This window comes from Larimichthys crocea, chromosome VIII (genome assembly GCF_000972845.2).
Source record: "Larimichthys crocea isolate SSNF chromosome VIII, L_crocea_2.0, whole genome shotgun sequence".
Taxonomy (NCBI): Eukaryota; Metazoa; Chordata; class Actinopteri; family Sciaenidae; genus Larimichthys; species Larimichthys crocea.
Genome location: NC_040018.1, coordinates 9,439,513 through 9,462,834, shown reverse-complemented (window position 1 = coordinate 9,462,834; position 23,322 = coordinate 9,439,513). Strand labels below are relative to the sequence as shown.

General features: G+C 40.4%; 2 protein-coding genes across 3 annotated transcripts in view; one reads left to right on the top strand and one right to left on the bottom strand.

Moving 5' to 3' along the window:
* gas6 (growth arrest-specific 6) overlaps positions 1-7,086 on the top strand; it is a 14,983-nt gene extending 7,897 nt beyond the window's left edge. Inside the window, exons 7-15 of the mRNA XM_010735342.3 lie at positions 168-290; positions 1,488-1,609; positions 1,851-1,969; positions 2,602-2,791; positions 2,886-3,050; positions 3,143-3,311; positions 3,529-3,671; positions 3,762-3,963; positions 4,736-7,086. Coding sequence (XP_010733644.2) covers positions 168-290; positions 1,488-1,609; positions 1,851-1,969; positions 2,602-2,791; positions 2,886-3,050; positions 3,143-3,311; positions 3,529-3,671; positions 3,762-3,963; positions 4,736-4,887 — 1,385 coding nt within the window. The 3' untranslated portion in view covers positions 4,888-7,086. The remainder of the gene's footprint in view (positions 1-167; positions 291-1,487; positions 1,610-1,850; positions 1,970-2,601; positions 2,792-2,885; positions 3,051-3,142; positions 3,312-3,528; positions 3,672-3,761; positions 3,964-4,735) is intronic.
* LOC104935372 (adhesion G-protein coupled receptor G5) lies at positions 196-23,322 on the bottom strand. Of its 2 annotated transcripts, XM_027281836.1 has the most exons (18): positions 23,289-23,322; positions 21,826-21,853; positions 19,919-19,981; positions 19,577-19,716; positions 19,414-19,497; positions 19,153-19,231; positions 18,731-18,872; positions 18,402-18,521; positions 17,263-17,388; positions 17,091-17,136; positions 16,887-16,981; positions 15,771-15,886; positions 15,152-15,420; positions 14,966-15,062; positions 14,588-14,717; positions 14,102-14,258; positions 13,841-13,984; positions 196-315 (listed from the first exon to the last, which is right to left on the bottom strand). In XM_027281836.1, exons 1-17 carry the CDS (start codon positions 23,305-23,307, stop codon positions 13,890-13,892), a joined length of 1,806 nt encoding a protein of 601 aa, XP_027137637.1. In that variant the 5' UTR covers positions 23,308-23,322; the 3' UTR covers positions 196-315; positions 13,841-13,889. The 2 variants fall into 2 exon arrangements, with proteins under 2 accessions (XP_027137637.1, XP_027137638.1); XM_027281837.1 differs by lacking the exons at positions 21,826-21,853; positions 23,289-23,322 and having other exon boundaries at positions 14,966-15,086; positions 19,577-19,721; positions 19,919-20,066.

Here is a 23,322-nt window from a genome sequence, read left to right as displayed (position 1 = left end):
AATATTGACAAACTGCCTGAAACAGTTTTCGAGTGTCTGTCTTGTGGCTGGTTTTAATTTCCCAGTCCTCAAAGTAATCCAGTTTAGGTGTCTGGTGTCTTTTTTGACACTAACGAGCTGAGCTACAAATACTCTCCTCAGATCACTTGATATTTTGTGTCTTTCAGACGTGGACGAGTGTGAGGACCCGGGCGTGTGTGGAACAGCGCGGTGCGAGAATAAGAATGGCAGCTACGATTGTTTGTGCGACAACGGCTACGTCTACGACAACGAAACCAAGAGCTGTGTTGGTATATACACACACACACACACACAAAACACACACATGGTTTCATGAGAACTGAGCGCGGAGCAGCTTCAGCCTCAGCGGGACTCGATGCAGCTGTGCTGTGGGGGTCAGGAAAGGAATGCAAATACATACTAAGAAATCATGTTTAAGTAGGTAACAGGTCAGAGGCAGATGGTAGATGAATGGTTACAGCATGACCACAGAGTCACAACCATTGTCGGCTTGATTCCAGCCAGTCATCTTTGTCTTCCTCTGTCTCTGCCCAAAGGCAAAATGCCCCCAAATAATATTGAAAAGTTCATTTTGGGGGTGAAATGCACTGACTGACCCCGTGTTTCACATTTGCTTAGTACATAATGTTATTTCCAGAAGGTCATTGTTATAAAAACACAATAGATGAGGTAAAATATCAGTCGGAGTTCACAAACACAGAAGGCATACCTTAGGTTTAGAGGTCAGAAAAGTCTGCAGAGTCATCTGCCTTCTGCACAATCACAGCAGCATCAAGCCAAATCCTCAAGTCCTCCTTAGACCTCAATAAACGTGTTAAAGAGTGCAAGATGTACGAGTATGATCTTGTTTACTGTATGTCAAACAAGTTTAATCTCATGTTTCCCCTAAATGTGGAGCAAGAAGCATTAGCTGACTTCTCAGCATGTACTTACTCATGGAATGTACGGGTGTCCAAGGCCAAAAAAATGCCAACTTGGTATTTGATAAGATAACATAATAAGAACAAAAAGTAAAACTATCAGGTCTGTGGGTAAAAACATTGAATACCAATTCACAGACTTGAACCGAAGTCATTAATCACCCTTGTGTCGTGTTTGGCTCTGCAGTGGAAACCAGACTTTTCATAACCTCAGCGTCTCTCCTGAGAATGAACGTTTATTATAGCCAACCTTCTCATGGCCATGTAAGGTTGTATAGTGCGGGGGAGTGAGGAGATACCACCCAGTCAACGTCAACGACCACTTGACTAAAGTGTTGTTTTCATTCTCTGATTTGTTGACAGGAAAGACATCTGATATGTATTTTCTTCATGCTTGTGGAGCTGATGTTTTTTTAGATCCATGAAAGTTTCTGTTTTGATTCCTCCACTGATGGGACTCTGATAACTAACTCTCTTATTCCCGTAACTCATGACTGTCATCTCTCCTTCTCTTTCATATCCTCAACCTGCGCCGTGACCTGTCAGATGTGGATGAGTGTGAGACGAGTGTGTGTGCAGAGGAGTGTTTGAACACTCCGGGGAGTTTCCGCTGCTTCTGTGACGGTCGTCAGGGCATGAAGCTGGGCCAGGACCTCAGGAGCTGTAAGGTGAAATACATGAACTGATGCAGACTTTAAACAGTTCGGCTTTAACATTTGTTGTTAAATGTGAACTAAAATACATTTTAAAGCTGTTTAACCATTTTGAATGTGAAGTCACGTTCAAAGGTTCCACAACTACACCACTAGATGTCACTAAACCCCACGTGCTGGTCTTTAAAATACGCAAATGTTTCTCATGAAGCAGCAGCACACCTTAACGTTCAGCTCGTTATCTCTCTGTGTTCAGCCTATAACTCCCTGCATGACGCCATCTCTGAAGAGGAACTCTCGTTCCCTCTACCTCGGCCGCATGTTCAGCGGCGTGCCTGTGGTGAGGCTGCGTTTCCGCAGGAGGATTCAAACCGGGTGAGAAAGTTCATGGCCTAGTCATAGTATGACAGAGGACTTATTAAATGCTAAGACTGTTTGGGTTTCACTTATAGATGAGCACAGAAATGAAAGTGAGCGTACTATTTCAGAAACAATATTAAATCATCAACTTTTTACGGAAGTATCGAGTATTACTATGGCAACAGACTATCACAGTGCCGCTCTTCTCTTCTCTTTCTCTGTCAAAATGCAAGTGAAAAGTGCATCGCTTGATATTTGTGGTATTTATCTCCAAACATACTTCAAGATTTGGACTTTATATCTTGCTTATATTTTAGTTTTTACAGTCTGATGTAAAATTTTAATTTTACATCAGACTGTACGTGCCCCTCAACATGTAAATCCAAAGGGCTAAATGGTTTTTTACCATACATAGTCACTTTGTGAAGTTGTATCAGCTAATTTTATAAAAATCTATTATTAGCTGGGAAAATTCCAACCACTTCGTTTGAGTGCCAAGTAGATATCAGTGAGAATTTTCTTTTTGGTCACTTGATTCTCTCTTTACTATCTGGTCCTGTCCAGTTTTTCTTCCTTTTTCTTTTCTTTCATATTTTTTCCTAATTGTCTTTTTTACTAATGTCTTATTCACGCTCCCCTTTCTCCAGCTTTTCGGCAGAGTTCGACTTCCGTACCTATGATCCTGAGGGGGTGATCTTCTTTGCCGGAGGTCACCTAAACAGCTCGTGGATTGTGCTGGCAATGCACAATGGGAAGCTGGAGCTGCAGCTGAAGTACGGCGCGGTCAGCAGGGTCACCAGCAGCGGACCCGTCGTCAACGACGGCCAGTGGAGAAAGGTGGGAGGTTTTTCTGTCATGAACTGTGATACGCTGTCTACATCCGCCTCATCAGTTGATTGAGAACAACTTAAATGTTTCGTTCTCTTCTCAGATCTCAGTAGAGGAGCAGGGCCGGAGTCTGGTGATCAAGATCGACAGGGAGGCCGTCATGAAGATCGCAGTAAACGGCGATCTGTTCACGTTAAAGAAGGGCATGCATGAGCTCAACCTCACCGTAGGAGGAGTCCCTTTCAAAGAGGACGGCCTCGTCAACCAGGTGCTTGTTTGTTATGTGCTCGGGTATTTTCTTTTATTTGTACCAAAAAGAGATCTCTGTGTTATTTCTTAACTATTGTGATCATGACGTAGGTGAACCCGCGTCTGGACGGCTGTATGAAAGAGTGGAGGTGGTTGACGGGTGAAGATACGTCCATCCAAGAAACCATTCGCTCCAACGACAACATGCAGTGTTTCAGCACTGAGGATCCTGGAGCATATTACCCCGGCACAGGCTTCGCTCTCTTCAACATCAGCTACGGTACGGTGTGTGTGTGTGTGTGTGTGTGTGTGTAATACATAGTATACATAACTGAGCCTAACTGCTTCTTCCTGAAGTACTCAGTGTTTAATTTGTTTGGGTGAATGTCTTGGCATCCATCATCGCCCACTCTTTTGTCAACAGTTTGCCTCGTCTTTGTTTGTCGATAAAGTTCACGACCCAATGTTTTCTCACTTCCTGTTTCTCCTCACTTCAGACACTTCACAGAACCTGACCGTCCACTTGACCCTGCGTCCAACTTCTTCGATCGGAGTGCTGTTTGCACTCGTTCACCAGGACAGAGTCCCGCTCTCCATCGCTCTGGCCGACTATCATCCCAGCACAGACGAATGGCGAGATGTGAGCACTTTAAAACTCAACCTGTGTGTTTGGAAAAATGTGTGTTTGACTGACTTTTCTTCCTCTCTCTCTCTCTCTCTTTCTCTTCAGTACGTTCTGGTATCTGTAGGTGACACCATCATCGCCAGCTCTCCAGCTCCACTGTGTGATGGCCTGAGCCATGACATCAAGGTCACGATCTCAGCAAACCAGACGCTGCTGCTGGTCGATGGCCAGACTGGACGTAGTGAAGACGACGAAGTTCCAACTGACCTCCTGTCAGAGTCCAGCACCTTTATAGGAGGCCTCCCTGGTGAGGACGCAAACATTTATATAGGATGTTACTCATATTCATGTTGGAGAGTGTTAGTGGTAGTGCTCGGTACCGTGAAGGGAGGAGACAAGCTTTTATAGTAGGGACATCTAAGTCTGCCAGACATCTTATACTCAGGTGGACGAAGGTTAAAACAGCAGCGTCGGCTGGCTCTGTTCAGCCACAGTCCACTCAAGTTTATTCCGGGTACTCCTGATCTGCACTTCTGTAATATTTACCATTTGGAACCGGAGATGTAGATCTTGTACAGAGAAGAAAGAAGTATGTTGCACATACCCTAACCCAGACCAAACCATGTTATATCTAGTTTTCCACTCACCCAGAGCTTCCTCTGTCCCGTACAATCTGTACACATCCAGCACACGTCAACAATAAATGATGAGAAGAGGTGATATTTCAAATTTCTTCTATTAACGAGTGTCTCACGTTTTTTACTGTTTATAGCAAACCTTAATTAAATCATCCATGACCCACTTCTGCAGTGACTGGCAGCTGAGTAAATAATTCAGAATCACAGCCAGACACGGCTCCAACATTCCCCAAACTGGAACGAACACCAAACACAAGGATTCTTTTTCTCCAAACGGCTTGATGAGAACTGTCATGTATACTTGAAGGAAGTCTAAATGTTCTTTGTCTCACAGATTCAACACACTGAATGATACTTTTGTTTGCTTGGGTCACAGTTCAGGCTCTTGCACAGTCGTTCTTGCCATCTGCCGGATCACGTGTTCTCATTTCTTCCCCTCAGATGTTCCCCTGGTGTCCACACTGGTGTCGGCGCCCTACAGCGGCTGCATGGAGGTCCACATTAACGGACATTCTGTGGACTTGGACAGGGCCATCCACAAACACAACGACATTCGCTCGCACTCCTGCCCCCTGCTGGACTCTCTGCAATGACAAAAGCATCAGTCTGCCAAAACTGATCCATACGCAGTTCATTCAGGCAATGGAGATGATTTCCAATATATTTATAAAAGCTTTGACCAGTGGGGAGATGTTTTATTGGAATGTAAAAAACAAAAAAACAAAAGACACACAAACACAAAAAATGGACCAGGTATCGTGGTGCAGCTTGGAGCCTTAGCCCAGGATCACCCTGTCCTTTAACTGTGACAACACTGCTGCCTAGAGGCATTTGTAGGTAACTTCACAGCATTCTCAATATAGTGACTCCGTAAGGTAGCTAGTCCGCCAATGAGCAACATCTGTACTAGGCAGAAGATATGGGAATAAATGCTGCACAACATTGCCTCAAAAACTGCCCATGTATCACAGTCTTTTAAGCCCACAAGAACACACAGGGCCTTATGCAGATCAACGTCAAACCGGTTGGTTCTCGGGCCAGCCTCCTACGCTTCGGCATCCTGTGCTTAAATGCAGATCTGACTGGAACTTTGTAGGCAGAGTGACTCCGCTTGAGCTGTGGTCATGTTGCTTATAGCCAGTTCACCTAAAGGCCCACCGTCACAAAGCTTGAAATAATCAAGAATCTGATTAAATGAAAAAAAAACAAAAAAAAAACAAAAACAAACACGGGGGACCAGATAAAGTCGGCCACAGCTATCCTACTCAGAGAAAACGTGCGAAATAGGTGATCAGCTTCAGTGTTTGCTGCATTTTGACTTGTGGGGGGTCGATTGGGGACTAAATGAATCTTATTTGCACCTAAGAAGCTGAATCCCCCTCGTTCCCCACAGCAGGGAGGCGTGTATTAGGCACAGCTCTGTGTTCTGTAGAAAACCTTGCACATTGTTGCAGGCAGAAACGGACTGCGTGTGAAGCCATTTTCTCGATTTCCTCTCGACTAAAGTAGCACTCCGTGTCCGCCTGCAACCTTAAAAATCAACCGTGTGCCTCCAAAGAACAACCAACCCAAACTTCACGACAGCTTCCCTCCAAACAGGTGAATCGTTTCACAAAGGTGCGCTACTGTAACACTCAAACAGAGCTAACACTTGTCATAATGAAATGTTGTACTCATTGCAGTTAATACACTATGCATTTCCACCTGTGCATTTTGGAGTATTACAGTCTTTCAAAGAACTGACGACACACACACACAGCGATGTCTCAATAATCTTCAATCAATAACTTCATCACAAAGGCCCCTTCTCTCCCTCAGAATCACCCACTCACAGTTAATACCTGCCATGTACCAATCTGAGGATGATAGACGAGTTCCAAAAGCACAGGGAGGCAGGAAGGGGCCCTCTCCATGAAGGAGAGTGAGCACTGCATTGAACGAACGCACCACACAAGCTACTGAGTAAAAAGAGTGCGCTGTAATATACTGAATATGTAAATAACGTGACTGTACAATGCTTTTTAGAAGACAGAAAACAAACTACCTTCTGCTCACTGCGGTTTTCTGCACATTTAAGTTGATCCAAAGTCAGACGCCGATGCGAGTCTCTCAGCTTCATCTGCTTCGTAAAAAATATACACAAATACACAAAGTTCTTTTCTTGAAACAGGAATTTGGAGACTGTGAGAGCAATAGCCAGAGATCAAAGTATCATGACTCTTTAGAAACTCTGTTTTTAATTTGATTTTATAGGTGCTGAGCAAATGAAAACACAATAAAAACAAAGAATGTCAGAGGAGCATTGTGATTGAGAATGCCAAAAAGGGCTCCAGTGTTATTTTACTTTCCTCTCTATGTATCATTTTCTAGTTTTCTGATGAATGAATGCCAGAATATAGAGCTTGACGAGTTATTGTTTATTTTTATCGTGTTGTATATTGAAATGTCTTTTTAGTTTTTATTTTTCACTTTAACTGCCAGTATGTGTACAATGCTGAGAGAAGTCTGCCTTTTTTGAGTTTTAACTTCCCTCAACAGTGAAAATCCTATTTAAAAAAACAAAATAAAAGCAGTTGTATGAACATCATAGAGTAAAATTGTATTTTCAAAAAAACACATTTGTATGCTGTGTTTGTGTTGAAGATAAACTTCAGAAACTCAAGGTTTAATGCCCTACAGTAGCTCTTTCCAATGCAGCTTTCTAGTGAACATTCACAGTCACTGCTAACCACAGTGACAAACACATTGCATTTCCTGTGACTGCTTCACAATAAAAGCGACCCTGTATTTTTGCCAGCTGAATTCTTTTAACTTGAACTAGCAGCAATAGGAACTGTTGTGTTTGCATTAACAGTAACTTAAAGTTTAACCTAAAGTGTGTAAAGTAAGAATAATTATGTGTTCTGAGTTTATCAGACCAAAGAAGAAAGTGTTATTAACCACCCAGCCAAATTTGAATGATTAAAAATATCAACAGGTTTATGAAATTAGGTGACAAATCAGAGGAAAATGAGCAGTATTCTCAGCTCCAGGACTGTGGGGGCGTGTCCACTGAATGTATTGTAGCCACGCCCACTTGTGAGCTAATTTTGAAGCGACTGAAACGTGTCAGATGAGTTCAGAAAATGACATGACTAACTTTGAAACACTGAGCGAGATGAATTCATCTCTATCTCTTTGCTAGGGGTGCAGGGTGGCTTCAGCGTGTCATTGAGCCACCTTTTAGGACCGCCCACAAAATCCTGGACTGAAAACTCGTGAAAGAACTGTTTTTAACCTCTAACTCCACATTTCAGTAATATATTGTTCAAAGTCTTGATAAGTCTTCATATGAACTTAAAGGTCAGATTTCGAATTTAGATATGTTTTATAACACATAACTGGGAGCATCCTGTGCCCTTCCTGGACGTCTACATTGGCATTTGTTTGGCAGTAGTAGTAGGAAAAAAACATGATTTCTCATAGCAGTACTCTTGCTATTCGTCTTCTCTCCACGTCTGTGACGGTGAAGTGATTCTGATGGTGGTCTGTCTGTCTGAATGACTCAGTTTAATGCAAGATGCTGGATCATGATAAATTTGGTCCCACTCTTTTATTGCACCTCATTTTTACATCTCTTTGTCTGCCAGATAAATCAAGGAAAACATTTGACCCTAAGAAGTTCGTACAAGTGCAAACAATGACGGGGCTTATTTACTGTACTCTATACTGTTGCAGACTCCAAAAACTTTTTTGTCGTTGCACTTTTTCTGGTTAAAAAGGTTTTGACTGAGAATACAGGTGGTGATTTCATTAAAAAGACCTAAAAGTGGGGACAAAAAGAGTTTCTGCAGCTTTGAATATGTTTATTGATTCATTGACTGGTGCATTCATCTCACCAGACTTCAACAACAACACAAAAACCAACATCTTTCAACAGGAACTGGACATTCTACCCTTCATAAGACATTTCAGGTGCCGGAGGAGGCTGAGGACATTACTTTGCTCCTGCTGTCTATTGACAGGTGCAGAGGAGACATTTCAGGTGTCGGAGGAGGCTGAGGACATTAATGTGCTCCTGCTGTCTATTGACATGTGCAGAGGAGACATTTCAGGTGCCGGAGGAGGCTGAGGACATTAATGTGCTCCTGCTGTCTATTGACAGGTGCAGAGGAGACATTTCAGGTGCCGGAGGAGGCTGAGGACATTAATGTGCTCCTGCTGTCTAGAACCATGTGCAGAGGAGACATTTCAGGCACTGAAGGAGCCTGAGGACATTCACTTGCTCCTGCTGTCTATTAACAGTGCAGAGGAGACATTTCAGGTGCCGGAGGAGGCTGAGGACATTACTTTGCTCCTGCTGTCTAGAACCATGTACAGAGGAGACATTTCAGGCGCTGAAGGAGCCTGAGGACATTACTTGGCTCCTGCTGTCTATTTACAGATACAGAGGAGACATTTCAGGTGCCTGAGGAGGCTGAGGACATTAATGTGCTCCTGCTGTCTATTGACAGTGCAGAGGAGACATTTCAGGAGCCCGAGGAGGCTGAGGACATTAATGTGCTCCTGCTGTCTATTGACAGCGCAGAGGAGACATTTCAGGAGCCCGAGGAGGCTGAGGACATTAATGTGCTCCTGCTGTCTATTGACAGTGCAGAGGAGACATTTCAGGTGCCGGAGGAGGCTGGATGTGCAGAGGAGACATTTCAGGCACTGAAGGAGCCTGAGGACATTCACTTGCTCCTGCTGTCTATTTACAGATACAGAGGAGACATTTCAGGTGCAAAGTTCCTGTCCTGTAAAGAAAGATTATGCATGCAGTCCATTGTGCACACGTGCAGCGAGTGAGGCAAAGTTTAAAGACAACATTTTGAGAGTGCAGTTGCACCTTAACCTTAACTTCTTATTTAAAATGTAATCTGCAAAAGTTACTTGCGACCGATGCAGTGTGCTCCTTCTCCAAGACGATGCCGTTCAGAAAAAGTAGATTGAAGAATCGATTTGTTGAACCAGCTACAGGTCAGTCCTTCCTCTTCGAAGGTGATCCGGGAATGAGTGTTGATCTCTCTCTCTCTCTCTTATATGCAAATTTATTCGGAACACAGAACCATTTTCATTCCAAATGGAACTCTCAAATGATTTTTTTTCTGAAGGAAAAATTTATATTCATCAAATTAAATGTATGTAATTAAATGTATGAACACCTGCTTAACAGATCTAATCTTTATAAATCCCCCTGATAAATGTAAGGTGGGAGTAGTTACCGACATTATCATTTTCCATAACAGCCGTTAGGCCTCCTCCATCACACTAACTGACGTTAAAACAAGCTAACAGCTATTTACTGATTAGTAAACTGCCTTTGGCTAAAAGTTACTACTGTTCTGCAATAGACAAATACGTTTTAATGACATTACCTTTACTGTACCTCTATCTTTGTGTGTTTTTATCCTCCTCATCTTCTCTTTTCTTCCGTCTCTGGACACTGACCGCAGAGTTTTGATCATTTTTCGCATTATTATTGTCAAAAAATAACTGACCTTCCCGCCAGAGAGCAGGTACAGTCTAATCAGTCAGAGGAGAGGAGGGGCGCTTAGGGAAGTATTACTGTTATTAGTATTATTCTTTTACGATTTATTTGAAAATGGCAATTTTCTTTCATATACCAGATTCAAGGAAAAATTTCGCCACTTTTGGAAACATTTGCAAATTAGACACTGTATTAAAGAGGTTGTTCCCGCTGGTCAGGATAAGGGTCCAGTTGAATGTTATTTACAGCTACTTAAAATGCATCATAAAGCATCAAAATGGTATGAAATGTGTCCCTGGACAAACAGTAATGGTTGTAGTAATCTCAAGCGCATATGGGAGAAGGATTTGTCTTGTATTCTGGATGAAAAAACATGGGAGGGGATTCTTTCCAACACTGGAAAATATGTAAGAGAAGCCAGAGGCAAATTTATTCAGTACAAAATAATTCACAGATATTATTTTACTCCATCAAGACTAAATAGAATGGGTCTGCTTAACAATGATCTTTGCTCGAAGTGTGGGGAAAACAGTGGCACATTTGTACATGCATGCCCCAAGATCTTCCCCCTGTGGGAAAATGTTTTTTATATAGGATAATGGCTGAATTGTGGACTTCCCTGTTTTGTCTCCTGTTTTTGTCTCCCTGTTTTGTCTCCTTGGAGGAGGATGGCTGGAAGCAAGACAGATGAAATACCACCGGCGGTTCAAACTGATAAACTTTACAGTTTTTCTGTAAATAGAGACTCTGATGATCCACAAAAAATTTTGGACAGAAGCAACAAAAGACTGAAAAAAAGCACCTAATAACAGGTAAACAAGTTCATCGGTAACAGGTGGTAGTATCGTGGTCAGGTATCAAAGAGGCGTCCTTGAAAGGCAAGAAATAACGAGGCAAATAGTCCAACAGTTTCAGAACAATGTTTGTCATTGATATCATTAAAGGTTTCTGAGAATCTGTTGAAAGAGTGTTGAATGTCCGTGAGCTTCGACCCCGTCAGGCTGCATTAAAGTCCCATACCATTGTATAAAGAATATTAGTAAATGAGCTGCATCTACAAAAGACTTGACCATGCAAAGAGGAAGACAGAGACACACTGCAGACTTCTCTGGGCTCCACGTTTCGAATCAAAGACATTGTGTCCTTCGGGCCAAAGAGAAAAAAAAGATTGTTACCAGAGCAAAGCCAGCATCTGTGATGTATGGGGTGTGTTAGTGTCCTTGGCATGATGGGCAGCTCACCATTAATGAAAGGCATCATACGGGAGCAACACATGCTGCAATCCAGACAACATCTCTTTCACCTTATTTCCGCTGCATGTTAAAACAGTGTGTATCAGACTGGCCTGCCTGCAGTTCAGACCTGTCACTGTGGCACGAAATACAATGCTCGTACCTCTGCTGAGCAAGAATGGGAAAGAATTTCACTTTGAGAACTTAACAATACCGTCCTCAGTTCAAAAACTCACTGAGTTCAGTCAGAAGAAAAACTGATGTACGTGTTGTACTGACTGATGTACTGATGAACTTGCTGCTGACCGACCTCTTTCGTAGCATGTTGCAGGCATCAAAATCTGAGTTTCTATTTACGCAAAACAAAGCTTGAACAGTTTGAACATTAAATACCTTTGTGCTTTATTCACTTGAATATAGGTCGAAAAGGATTTTTAAATCAGTTTTATTTATGTTTTGTAACCTTGTTCTTCTACGACTTTGTTACCTGAAAGGAGAATTGGTCGTACCAGCTGTTATATCAATATTCACGTCACAGTAGGTCGGTCTGTCTTTCCATCTCTAACAGTAAATCTGTCTGCTGCCCATGTGTTCATGTAAATTGAGTAAAATCTTTGGGAACATGTAAACATTCACAAATATATTCCATACTAGAAAATTTCTAAAGAAATCTTTGAGTGTGCGTGACTCTGGCCCGTGACTCTCCCCCATACATCATTGACACTGTTGAGTTTACAGAATACTAAAAAATTTCTAAAGAAATTTTGAGAGTGCCTAACACGCTAGCTGCTCTGCTGTCTCTGTGTGTCATTTTAGAGTGACAAGTTCCAATTAAGTGCCAGAACTGCCAGACATCCCAAGTTCCAAAAAGTCATTTCCGGGAGACGGGGGGGGGGGGAGTCCCTCCCACAACGTAAGCTTATTGGTGTATTTTGCTGACCAAACCAATCGGCGCGCTCTCTCTCGCAACCAGTCGCCCTGAACACGAGAACACGCTGAACAGAGTTTTCGCTTGAATGCATGCACCGGGTGCTTCATGTAGCTTCATTGTATCTCAGTCTCACGCGCTCACCCCCCCTCCCCTCCTCTCGCCTATGCCTGCGCAATGTAACTGAAAGTAATCCGAGCATGATGCGCGAGGTACTATCTTTTCTTTATGCTCGCACTCGCATTTTTTTTTCTCTCTCGCGTAATCCAAATCCGGGATGTTTTACCTAGCTCGCGGGCATCAGGGAGCCACTGTTAATTCAGGGGACTCCCGGAACTTCCGGGAGACTGGGATGTTGGAACTGCTAAGATGGCCGCCGCTCGGCTTCTCCCCCCTCTCCTCCTTCAGGCAGGCTGAGGTTGCCAAGCAACCAGGACCTAATCAGCAGCAGCTAATCTGCACCTGTTAGAATGTCAGTTGGAAATCCTGACAGAGACTGAGAGAAAATGCTGAGACCTTCCCTTGAGAGGAAGGATCTCTGACCAAACCGTATTTCCAATCATTGAACCGACATAACCTGAAGCATCGTGAGACCTTCCTGATCGTCTACATAGTCGTTTTGTGTCGATAAATGAAGAAATGTGCGCTTAGGAGCAAGAGAGAGAAACGTTACTTCTGCTTTCCTCCAGAAAATTTCCCGCCTTTTTAACATGGGAGTCTATGAGGGTGTGGATGGGTGCTGCTGCTGAATCTTCTTGTCTCGAGCCAAAACTATAAAGCTGACAGCTTCAACAGTGTTATCACTGCGACCGCCTCGAATTTTCCTACGTTTCTAGCTATAAATGATTTCTGTAGCTTCACATTTGCGGCCACAGTCGCAGTTTACAAATTAATTTTTCGGCGACTTTTTCTCTCCCTCTCCACTGTAGTGATGACATCACTCACTCTAGCTCTCGAAAGTTCTCGCAGTACACACCCATTCATTTTTTTAGCGTCGTTTTTGGCGATTTTTGGCAAAACCGTTTGCCGAAATTCTTAGAAAAGTCATAGCAATCGATTCCCGGCTGAGCCTCACGTTTTGATACCCGTTTTGTGTATGTCCGACAAAAACTCTGGGAGGAGTAGCGAGCCAAAAAAATGGGCGTAAGAATAATAAGCGTGTTGGATAATATATAGTGTGCACCTTACACACACACTCAACTACACCAGGAGACTGCGCTTATATCTGAATTTAACTTTGAGAAAAAACTATATCGTGTATTTAAACCTGACAATTAAACACAGAGGTATATACACAACCCATTATTGATCTTAACTGGGACTACAACAGCAAGTTTGATTATAGAACCAATAGATATTCTTCAACATCAATACAGATAGCTAAAGAAAAGAGGAAGACAAACAGACAGACTTGGTTTATGGCTGCATGTCACCGCTACCACCAGCAGAGGGGAGTAGTACATCAAAAAATCAAATGAAACAAGTTGAGAGCTGAACTCCAACATTTAAACCTCCAACTTCTATGTGTGTGTTTTTTGGTATCATTTACACAAATGTATTACTGTAAAACATGTGAAATGTGTCTCTCCTGGTAGCTTGACCAACAAGTTCTCATTCCACATAATCTGGGTTGTAAAGCAATTCCTTCTCTGATACTTTGTATCTCTCTATTCTGATATTCAGTGAAACAAATAATAAAAGACCTCACAAATGTGCATTAATGCATTTTATTTTTCACACTGTAATGAATATATGTTATTATTCGTGTTTATAAAAAAAATATTTTTATTTGATGTCACGCTACGTATAACAAGCAGTAGTTTTCACTTTACCATTTTGCTCCCCTTGGTACATTTTTTGCATTTTTCAATTAACTACACACACACACGCACACACACATAAGAACATGTCTTAGTGTGTTAAGGCTTAGCTGTTGGTGCTCTGTGCATCACTACTCGTCTTAGGAGATGAGTTTTTGTTCTTTCTCAGTGACATCACAAACCAAAGGAAGATGAAGAAACCTTAAAACAGAGAAAGAGACAAGAAAAGTGTTAGAGAGAGAACAAGAGGAGTGGACCAACCCAATCATCCAAATGGCTATAACATAAACAATCTGATTCACAGTGATATGACCAGACCTTGCAGTGAGTTCAGGATGCAGAAGAGGTAGAGGCCCGGAACAGTCAGGTGGCCAAATGAGAAGAAGACCAGTCCCCAAGTAATGCCAAGCAGAATGGTGACTCCCAGCAGGGTACAGATGTCTTTCTTGGCTCTGTCACAGTCACTCTGCCCATACTGACATGCAAAATAAAGTGTAAAATAACCCATTAGCAGGTCAAATATGTCAGACCAAGGTAGAAAAAAAGAAGCTCCATCTCGATTTTTCATTGAATCCCATGAAGAGACCAAAACAAACAATGTCAGTTGGTCCACAGCACTGTTTTATAACACAATTCAGCCAGCTATAAATCATATCTATTCACCAGATTAGAAGATTTCACAACTTCTTTGAAAGGCATCATCATTAACATTATTGCCGGTTTTGGTGTTTTCATGGGATGTGTTGGCAGCAGGAAATCTTTTGTTTAGAACCATATTTATCCTTTAAAAGTATTCACTCGCACCTCTTTGCTCCGACGGAGACCCACAACACGTCTGACTGTCACTCCTAGCATGATGATATTGAAGATGAACACCAAGCCAAACAGTCCCACCGTAGTCACCATCTTTACTGTGTCATTCCTTATATAACATCTATAAAGAGAGGCAGTATAGATATGAATTTCATCTCACACTGCAAAATCAAATATGAATTCTGTAATAAAGACTAAACTACATGCAGTTTTTCTGCCTATGAAATAGAATATATGAGTACATCCCAGCTATTCCTTGTTGTTCCTGTGAATGAAACTCTAATGCACATGCAAAACATTTGATGAATATAAGTTAATTGCTAGTCTAGATTGTACATGCTTGTACATGTGTTCTTGCTTCTCCCTCACATTGTAGTGCTGTTGGAGTTATCTGAGTCCAGTGGGACATGTCCATACGCGTCTCTGTCTATGATGACCACCAGGGATACAATGACTGCAGGGACACCTGGAACAGGGATGAAGCAAGGCACTGATCCTTTCACTTTAACGTTCAATTCAAATCCAGACTTTGTTGACTTTGGTGACTCTACTCACCCCATCCCACCACACTTAGTTTGAGCAAGTATCTCCTGATATAGATGTTGAAGACTCTAACTAAGAGAAGGTAGAGGTGAAATCCTTCCACGGCCATCCAGCTGAAGGTGGCCAGCAGGGAGTAGTGAAGACAAAGAGCCATGTAAAGGCAAGCCCCAGTGGAGGACAGTGCTGCCACCACCTGACTGGGGAGGAAGTGCACGTTGAGGAGGATGAGGGCAATGACCAGATTGATGTGGACCTTCATAGAGACATCTGCCCTGACTTTTCTGTCAGAGAGGACAAGACAGAGGAGAACTGATCTGTGGTAAGTGTTTCATTGTTATCATGTTATTTCCCTGAAATCAGATCATAGAAAGTGAAGACAGGATGACATTTACTCTCAGAATAAAGTGACAAAAATGTGAAAAAAGGAAGAGCTCATTGAATTTTAAATATAAAAGTAAAGAAACACATCAAGGTGAAAGGCCTTAAAAAAACGCAGCAATAAAAAGTCAAAGGAGTCAAGGGAGGAAGAAGAGCTGATCTGATCTGATGGGACAGAAGGGAAGGGGGAAACTGAAGGTATAAGGCGAGATGAATGACAATGAAAGATGAGCGGAGAGCCGTCATTAATTACCTATTTGTGATGAAGAGCAGAACAGTGATGACCAGGCCAAAAAGAGAAAGACTACAGCCAATCAGGGTGATGTATGTCTGAATCTCACGGTCTTTCTCTGGGAGTGTAGTAGAGACCTGTGAATAAAGTACAAAGATTACTTTGTTACATTTATTTGATAGGTAAAGTTGTTGGTGAAACAGATCAGGATTTACATACAAAACATACAAAGTAGAACAAACTATGAAGTCAATAATGATGCATCATTTCAAATGAAACTTCCCTAATGTAGTTTGAATTAGTTCCACTGTCACCAGCTTTACTATAAAATACCTGATGTTAATTAACCAGAATGTTAATGCATCAGTAAGAATAGTCTTAATGATAATTGTAACACCCTTGTTCATAATGCCTACTTCTATTTTTCATACTTATACCAAAATAAGTCACAAGGGCTGAATTTCATTATTTTTTAAACTTTTGTACCATTTAGTGTTAGCAAGTCAGGGGTATGGATATGTTTTACAGTCAGAATTAAAGGGCTGATGGTGGTGGAGGTGTAAACATTATCCTCTCTATATACTGCTTCTTACAATGTCTATCCATCCATCCATCCTGTACATGCGCTGTAAAATTTCCAGCTCAGCTCTCTCTTCCCCACAGCGGTCCAGTACTTAATCTGCAGTCAGGCAGACACCGCACAAACCTGCTGGTCCAACCTCACACTCCCATTTTCCCATCAGTCGAGAATGAACGAGACCCTGAGACTGCTTCGGACAGCAAGTCGCTCCCAACAAGGAGGGAGCATTTCAGTAAGATTCATCTTAATGATAATTGTAACATCCTTTACTTCAAGTCACACAAGCTGAATTTCATTATTTTTCATTATTTTATTTATATATACAGTCTGTATATATAGTTCTCACACTGTATGTATATTTATTTTTATTTTTAACAGATTTCATGCAACATAATGGATTCACAGTAAGGCCCAGTTGTCACTCTTGTGCTGTATGTATTTTGCAGGGATGAAGTGAATTCATCTACTCAGTATTTAACAGTTTATATTCATTTAATACTTTTTTTCACAGAGGATGTCTTTTTGTGTCACAGTATGATGAAAAATGCCAAACCTACCATGAGTATGCCGAAGTACGTGAGGTGGTCACAGGAGCAGGTGATGTTACCCCAGCCACGTTCCCACACGGTCTGGCAGCCATTACTACTATATTCTGGTAACAAACAGGAATTATACTAATGACTAATGAGAAAACAATGAATCCAATTTACCATCTTAATAACAAAAAAACACATATTGTTATTATTGCTGATGATAGTTACCCTTTGTTGAAAAATTAAAGAACACACAGCGGGGTGTTTGCGTCTCCTGTGACACAATAATAACTCAGGTTTACATTAGGTTTAAATGTATTTGACTTACTTTTGTTCAGCAAAGGATACAATTGTACAAGGTTACAGAAGCTGAAGTTATGGTACATGAATTTGTAGTTACATTCACAGCTGTGGTGAGAGTCATTGTGATGTTGACACGCTCCTGCAGTCCTGAAATATTTTTTCCCCCAACACTTAGGCCAACAAGTCTGCTCTCATACACGTTATATTGGGCTCTCCATAGGTTCTGTAATACAACATACAATCAATTAGTTTGACAGTTTTCCAACACGGTCATTATTGTAAAATGTGATCACGATCCTGAAGTACGTTTACTAAAGGAAAAAGCCACCCAGTGATTCTCTGGATAACACTGCTTGATATTATAATTTATTTAAATGTTGTGACTCTGTGCTCTTCATAGGAACTCTTCTAAACTTAGTCTATCCATATTCTATGTTTTGCATGTTACTGCAGACAAGAGCAAACTGTTTCTAGTTTGAATAAACAGTTCTTTTGTTGCAGACACATTTGTGGATATTGCATTCAGTGTGAAAAATAGCATCACTTCCTCTTCACATTTCGACAGTGAGACACTAAAACACTGACAGTTTATGTGTTTAAATCGCAGCAGGTAGCTGTGACTGTGTTGTTTGTCTTTGCCATATTATATTACATTTGACCACATTTGAACAACAAAACAAACAACTTAACACCAGTAGCTTTTCGTAGCACTACTAGCTCAGTACTATTTAATTCAGTTAAATCAATGTAGTACAACAATACTGGTCATAGTATCAGCAATCTGAAATGAGTGAACCTATGTCCCATTTTAACTCGCTTATCTAACTTATCTTGACACCTCCTGTTGTTAAAACGAGCAGCTGGTGGTCAGTTGGGGAAGAAACATTGTGCTCAAAGACCTTCGAGCTTGAACATTAAGTAAGTCATTTAGTTTGACATGTCAGGTAAGAAGGCAGATTTGTGACATTTCACTGTGTTCCTCATTTTACCCACCCAAATTTTGCACACTCGCTCCACTGACTAAATCATAGAGAGAAGCTCACACTGGCAACAAAAATCATTCCTAAAAGTGCTATTGGGTGGATTTTTCCTTTAACCACAAAAGACAAAGCATGCGAATGAAGTTAAAATGTGATCAGAAAACTGCAACTATTTGGTTAATTTCCAGAAATTAGAAGAGAGAACTTTTCTGATTCTGTTCTACAGACTTTACTTTAAAAAAGTGTATTCTCTGACCCCGTTTGTTTCAGGCCAGGTAAGCATGCAGAACACAATTGTGTTGTTTGATTCAACATCCAACTCTTGAGGCAGTTCAACTCTCACTTTGCTGTTGGTGACAGTCTCGTCTGACATTGCCTATATTAGAGTGACAGAGCCAAAAACAGGAAGAGGAATGTTCCATGAAACACCAGTACTGTACCTAAATCATGCAACTCTCAACATTCAACACCATTAAAAGAATGAAACACTTAATACTTAATAAATAAGTAATAATAAATAAATAATCTTCATAAACAATTGAAGAGGACTCCCTGTAAGACGTGTTGATTAAATATTATTCTTACCTCATTCTCATTAGCAGAAATTTGAAGCCCTTTGAAGGGGCCTTTGGGTCTATGCACTTTGGCCACTAAACGGCCGACATGAATAGAGGTAGTATCAGTCTCCACTGTTTCCTCTAGTATTTGTTTTAGGTTCCACATGACTCTGGTGGAAAAATAGAAGAAAATTATGAATATATTAATCTGATTTACAATAGTTTTGATGAAAACCTGTCATGAATTCTGGACCACACAACCAAACCTTAACCTTAAATTTCAACCTCAACTTTCAAATTCTTTTTATTGCTCTGGTTTCTACTCTCATGTACACATCTAGTGACAGACTATTTTAAATTATGCATAAACAAACACACACAAGCATAGATGTTCAAAAAACATAAAAATCCCAATAGTTATCAAACTGGATAAAGAATTAAAGTGTTTACTCGATAGTGTCGTCGACGTTTCCAGTATCCAAAAGGCCGTTTATATCTTCCATACAATCTTTGACACCCTTTGACTTCCCTGTAGAGTAAATCAAGAGTAAATCAATTATTTATTGATACACACACAAACACGTATATATATATATATATATCTATATACTATATAATATATCTATAATATAAATCTATATATATATATATATATATATAATATATATATATACTTATTAATATAATATATATGGTTTTGAAACACCTCACCATTCATTGAAATGTCATCTTTACATTTTTCTCGAACTTCTCTGGGACCATTGCCTTGGGATTTGCCAGGATTTGCCGTATTCCCTGCAGGTTAAATTAATAATGTATTGATATTGAATATATATATATATACACACAAATAACATATATTGAAACACCTTACCTTCTACACGATTATTTTGACCTTTACTCTGACTGTTGGGAGTGACATGATGATTTTTACAGGTGATCTTGTGACACACCAAAGAAAGGACCAGGAGCCACCACTTCATCCTGTTCATTGAGAACAAAAACCTGTCTGTGCTTCACTAACACACAGAGGAGGAAATACAAACACAAGAACCCAACCACATTTATTGATCTCAATAAATCTTTGTTTACTCAAGTTACAGATATACTTAGTATAATAACCAATAGTTATTCCTCAGGTCTAATATCAGAATAAATACAGATAAACGGCTAAATTAGGATTCTGTAACCTAAAGAGAATCATCACATAGCCTACCTTTTCGTGTTGCTGAGTTCCTGTGAAAATGATTCAATCTGACGAGAACATAGTAGTGTGCAGCTGATGTGACAACAAGACAAAAGCAAGTGAGGAAACTTGCTGAAAACCAAATTCTGGGGAAGTTAAAACAACAAATGAAAAGAGGAACAGAGACAGACAGACAGACAGACAGACAGACAGACAGACAGACAGACAGACAGACAGACAGACAGACAGATAGATAGAGACAGATAGAGACAGATAGAAAGCTATAAGATACTGTCTGTATATTTTCTTCTTTAGTGTCTGAATCTACAGAAAATGTGGGCTGAATCATTCAGTTCCTTATGTTTCCAATGCAATTCATCAATCAAAAAAGATTAACTAACACTGGACACTTAGAACACTTAGAGACGAGTTTATCTTGGATTTCAGAGCAGTACAACATTCGTCACATTGAGCATCACTTGGTTATGGCTGCATGTTACCACTCCCACCAGCAGAGGGGAGTAGTACATCAAAAAACAAATGAAAGAAGGCTTTTTTCAAAAGTAACTAAAAAAAGAAGACTAAACAGAAAAATAAAATAAAAGAAATGAATTTCTTCAGGGTCATTTTATTTAACATGTTTAAAGTCTGCTTTCATTTCATTGTTGCGTACTCCCAATAACACATTTTATGTCAAGTTTTATTTCTTAATAACACATTTTACCAAATGTAACCACTTAGCTCCTGTTAACTAGACCAACAACATTTACAGCATTATTCCATATAGTATATACCAGTGAGTGTGCTGCTGCAAATAAACATAGTACATAGTACAAAATCACTTTTAGTCCATAGTTTATCAAGACTGTCATGTTAACTCGTCCAGCATGTCAACTTATTTCTGAGCATCAAAGTGAAGAGTCTGTCTTCTCACTGTTAACTAGTTTCTGTGAGCTTGAGCAATCACAGAAAAAGTCTGTCTGATTTAAAGAAAATATGTTAGTTACTATGACTGTGTACTGTATTTTTTTTATTTACAGCAGCAGCTAGATAGTTGATTCACGATTACGTTGTCATTGGTTGTTGCTTGATCTAACATAATATTTTATAAGAAGAAGTTTTTTTGAATATTTCACAAATGATCAATTCCACAGTTTATTCATGTGATTATTAACATATTGGAGTTAAGTTGCAGATAGAACAGAGTGTATTTTAAATCAGATATAATGCCTAACCTATTAATATTGTTGTTGACTGATTGTTCTCCCTGATGGAATAACTACGTTTACAAATGGGTGCATACATCTCTCTATACCAAACTGACTTTTTAAAAGATATTTTTTGGCCTTTTTAAGTTTTTTTTTAAACATTTTTGACAGAGACAGCTGAAGATTGACAGGAATGAGAAAGAGACAGAGATGGAGAACGACATGCAGTTTGGATTTGAGCCGCTACTGGGGTACATGGGGCGGATGCTCTACCAATTGAGCTAATCGTCACCCCCAAACTAACGTTTAAGAACGTTTCCATGTAAATTGCATTTTTTGCGCAAATTGGACCATACAACAAGCAGCTCTCTGTGATCTTCATGGAAGACCACACAGTGCCAGATGCAGAAAAGAGACGACATATGGAGGAGCAAAGGTGTTTACGTGGATGAGAACTTGTGGCATGGCATGTATGCATAATGAATAGAAGCATATTTGTTTTGTATTGCATTACAGGAATTATATTAAAGTAGTTCTCTTGTTGGGAGAGATCCAACAAGAAAACTTGTGACATGTTGTCACAAAGAAATACATTTTAAAGATGTCTTTAAGAATGGGGTCTAAGTGGGGGGTTTCTGTATGTTTGGCTGCTTGATACCAAAACAGGTGAGATCAGTGGTGTGTGTGGGCAGAAGATGAGTGATGTCAGGCTCTGGGGTTTGATCCTACCTGTGATAAACCATCATGGACTGCCCACCTGGATAAAAAGAGACCAGTGAAGCAGAATGAGTCACACACGGCAGATTATAGGCCTCATTATGACTAACTGGAAAAACCTGTGTGATAAAACACTCTTTGTTAGTACATAAATGTAGCAGTTTTAATTGTCAGTGAAAATGGCTACACGTAATATAGCAGGGGATTTCCAAGATGCTAAAAATACTGCTTTCTGACTTCATTCCATTTTTAATTTTCAAGTCATGTTTTATTTTAATTTTCTCAACTTCAGAAGACATGGCACCTTTTTTAAGGCCATAGGTCGCCCCATGTTTTTGTCCTGTGGAGGCAAGGATATGTCGATTTAATTTGGCGTAAGCAGTTATGTGCTACTCGTATTTATTTTTTTCTTCTAGACAGGCAGCTCGGCCAAAAAGGACAAATGGGCTGATGTACAGGCAACTTTAGCCTTTTACCCATCATGTTTTGGGTTTCCATTACCCTCTTTAATAGTATAACATATTATAATACCATAGAGACATGCCATAATATGAGTTTCAGACACTGTTTAGTGTTTATTTAGTAGCTGTTATAATTATATTGCTTGGTCCTGGACCAGTAACCAATAACATACACATTCCAAAAGTATCAACTTCCTTTTGCCTTAGATCGGATCCATTGATAGGGATCTCATTATATAGACATGTCTGTCCGCAGAGAGGGAACAAATGACAGAGACTGCCTAAGGAACTGGGATCATTCTCTGCTGTCCCATTCAGCAATCCGCACCGATGACAGGTGCTTCCTTCTCACCTGGGCACATGGTGACTACCACATTTTTTTTAGAAATGTATTTATTTTAAATTTAGGAACAAAACAAGAACACCTTATTTCTAATATGTTACGTGCAAATATGTAATTTATAGTTATTTATTATTGACAAACATGGCAAAGAATAAAACTGACTGAGAATAAATGCCATTGCAAAACATGTGTGCCTGAAGCAAACATACAACTCTGCCGTACTAGTTAATGATCATATTCAGTTTATACATATCTTATTAGTCATTTCCTTTTATATTCACATTATGTGTGTTTTTGTCTGTGTGTGGATGTGTTTGCATTACGTGGTCTAACACCTTGCTGTGGTGGAGCTATAAACACGGGGATGGGGGGAAGGGTTGGCTGTGCTCGGGCTTTTTCTGTGCTCCCCCACTTCACCTCCATCCGTCCGGTTGATAAGTGCATTGTAGTGGTCAGCTTTGTCAAGTCAGCACAGAAAGACAACACAGTACCGGATATATGTTGCCTTCAAAATAAAAAGCTATTATTACTTTGATAAAACACAATATACACATGTTGCATTCTCCTCGCTGCCTGCGTCAAATGTTATATCTTAATATATCTGTACCATGAGCTCCCATGAGCATACAAAACAATTCACCACTCATAGACTGTATGCATGGACCACTTACCTTTTATTTTGAAAGTCATCACGGAGACAGCTGT

Excerpts from the sequence above, each read along its gene's own strand:
- LOC104935372 (XM_027281836.1), bottom strand. Across the intron at positions 17,389-18,401 it reads CCTGGCCTGAAACAAACGGG|AACCTATGGAGAGCCCAATA; the intron begins GTCAGAGAATAC and ends GTTGTATTACAG. Across the intron at positions 14,718-14,965 it reads AACTCCAACAGCACTACAAT|ATGTTATATAAGGAATGACA; the intron begins GTGAGGGAGAAG and ends CTCTCTTTATAG.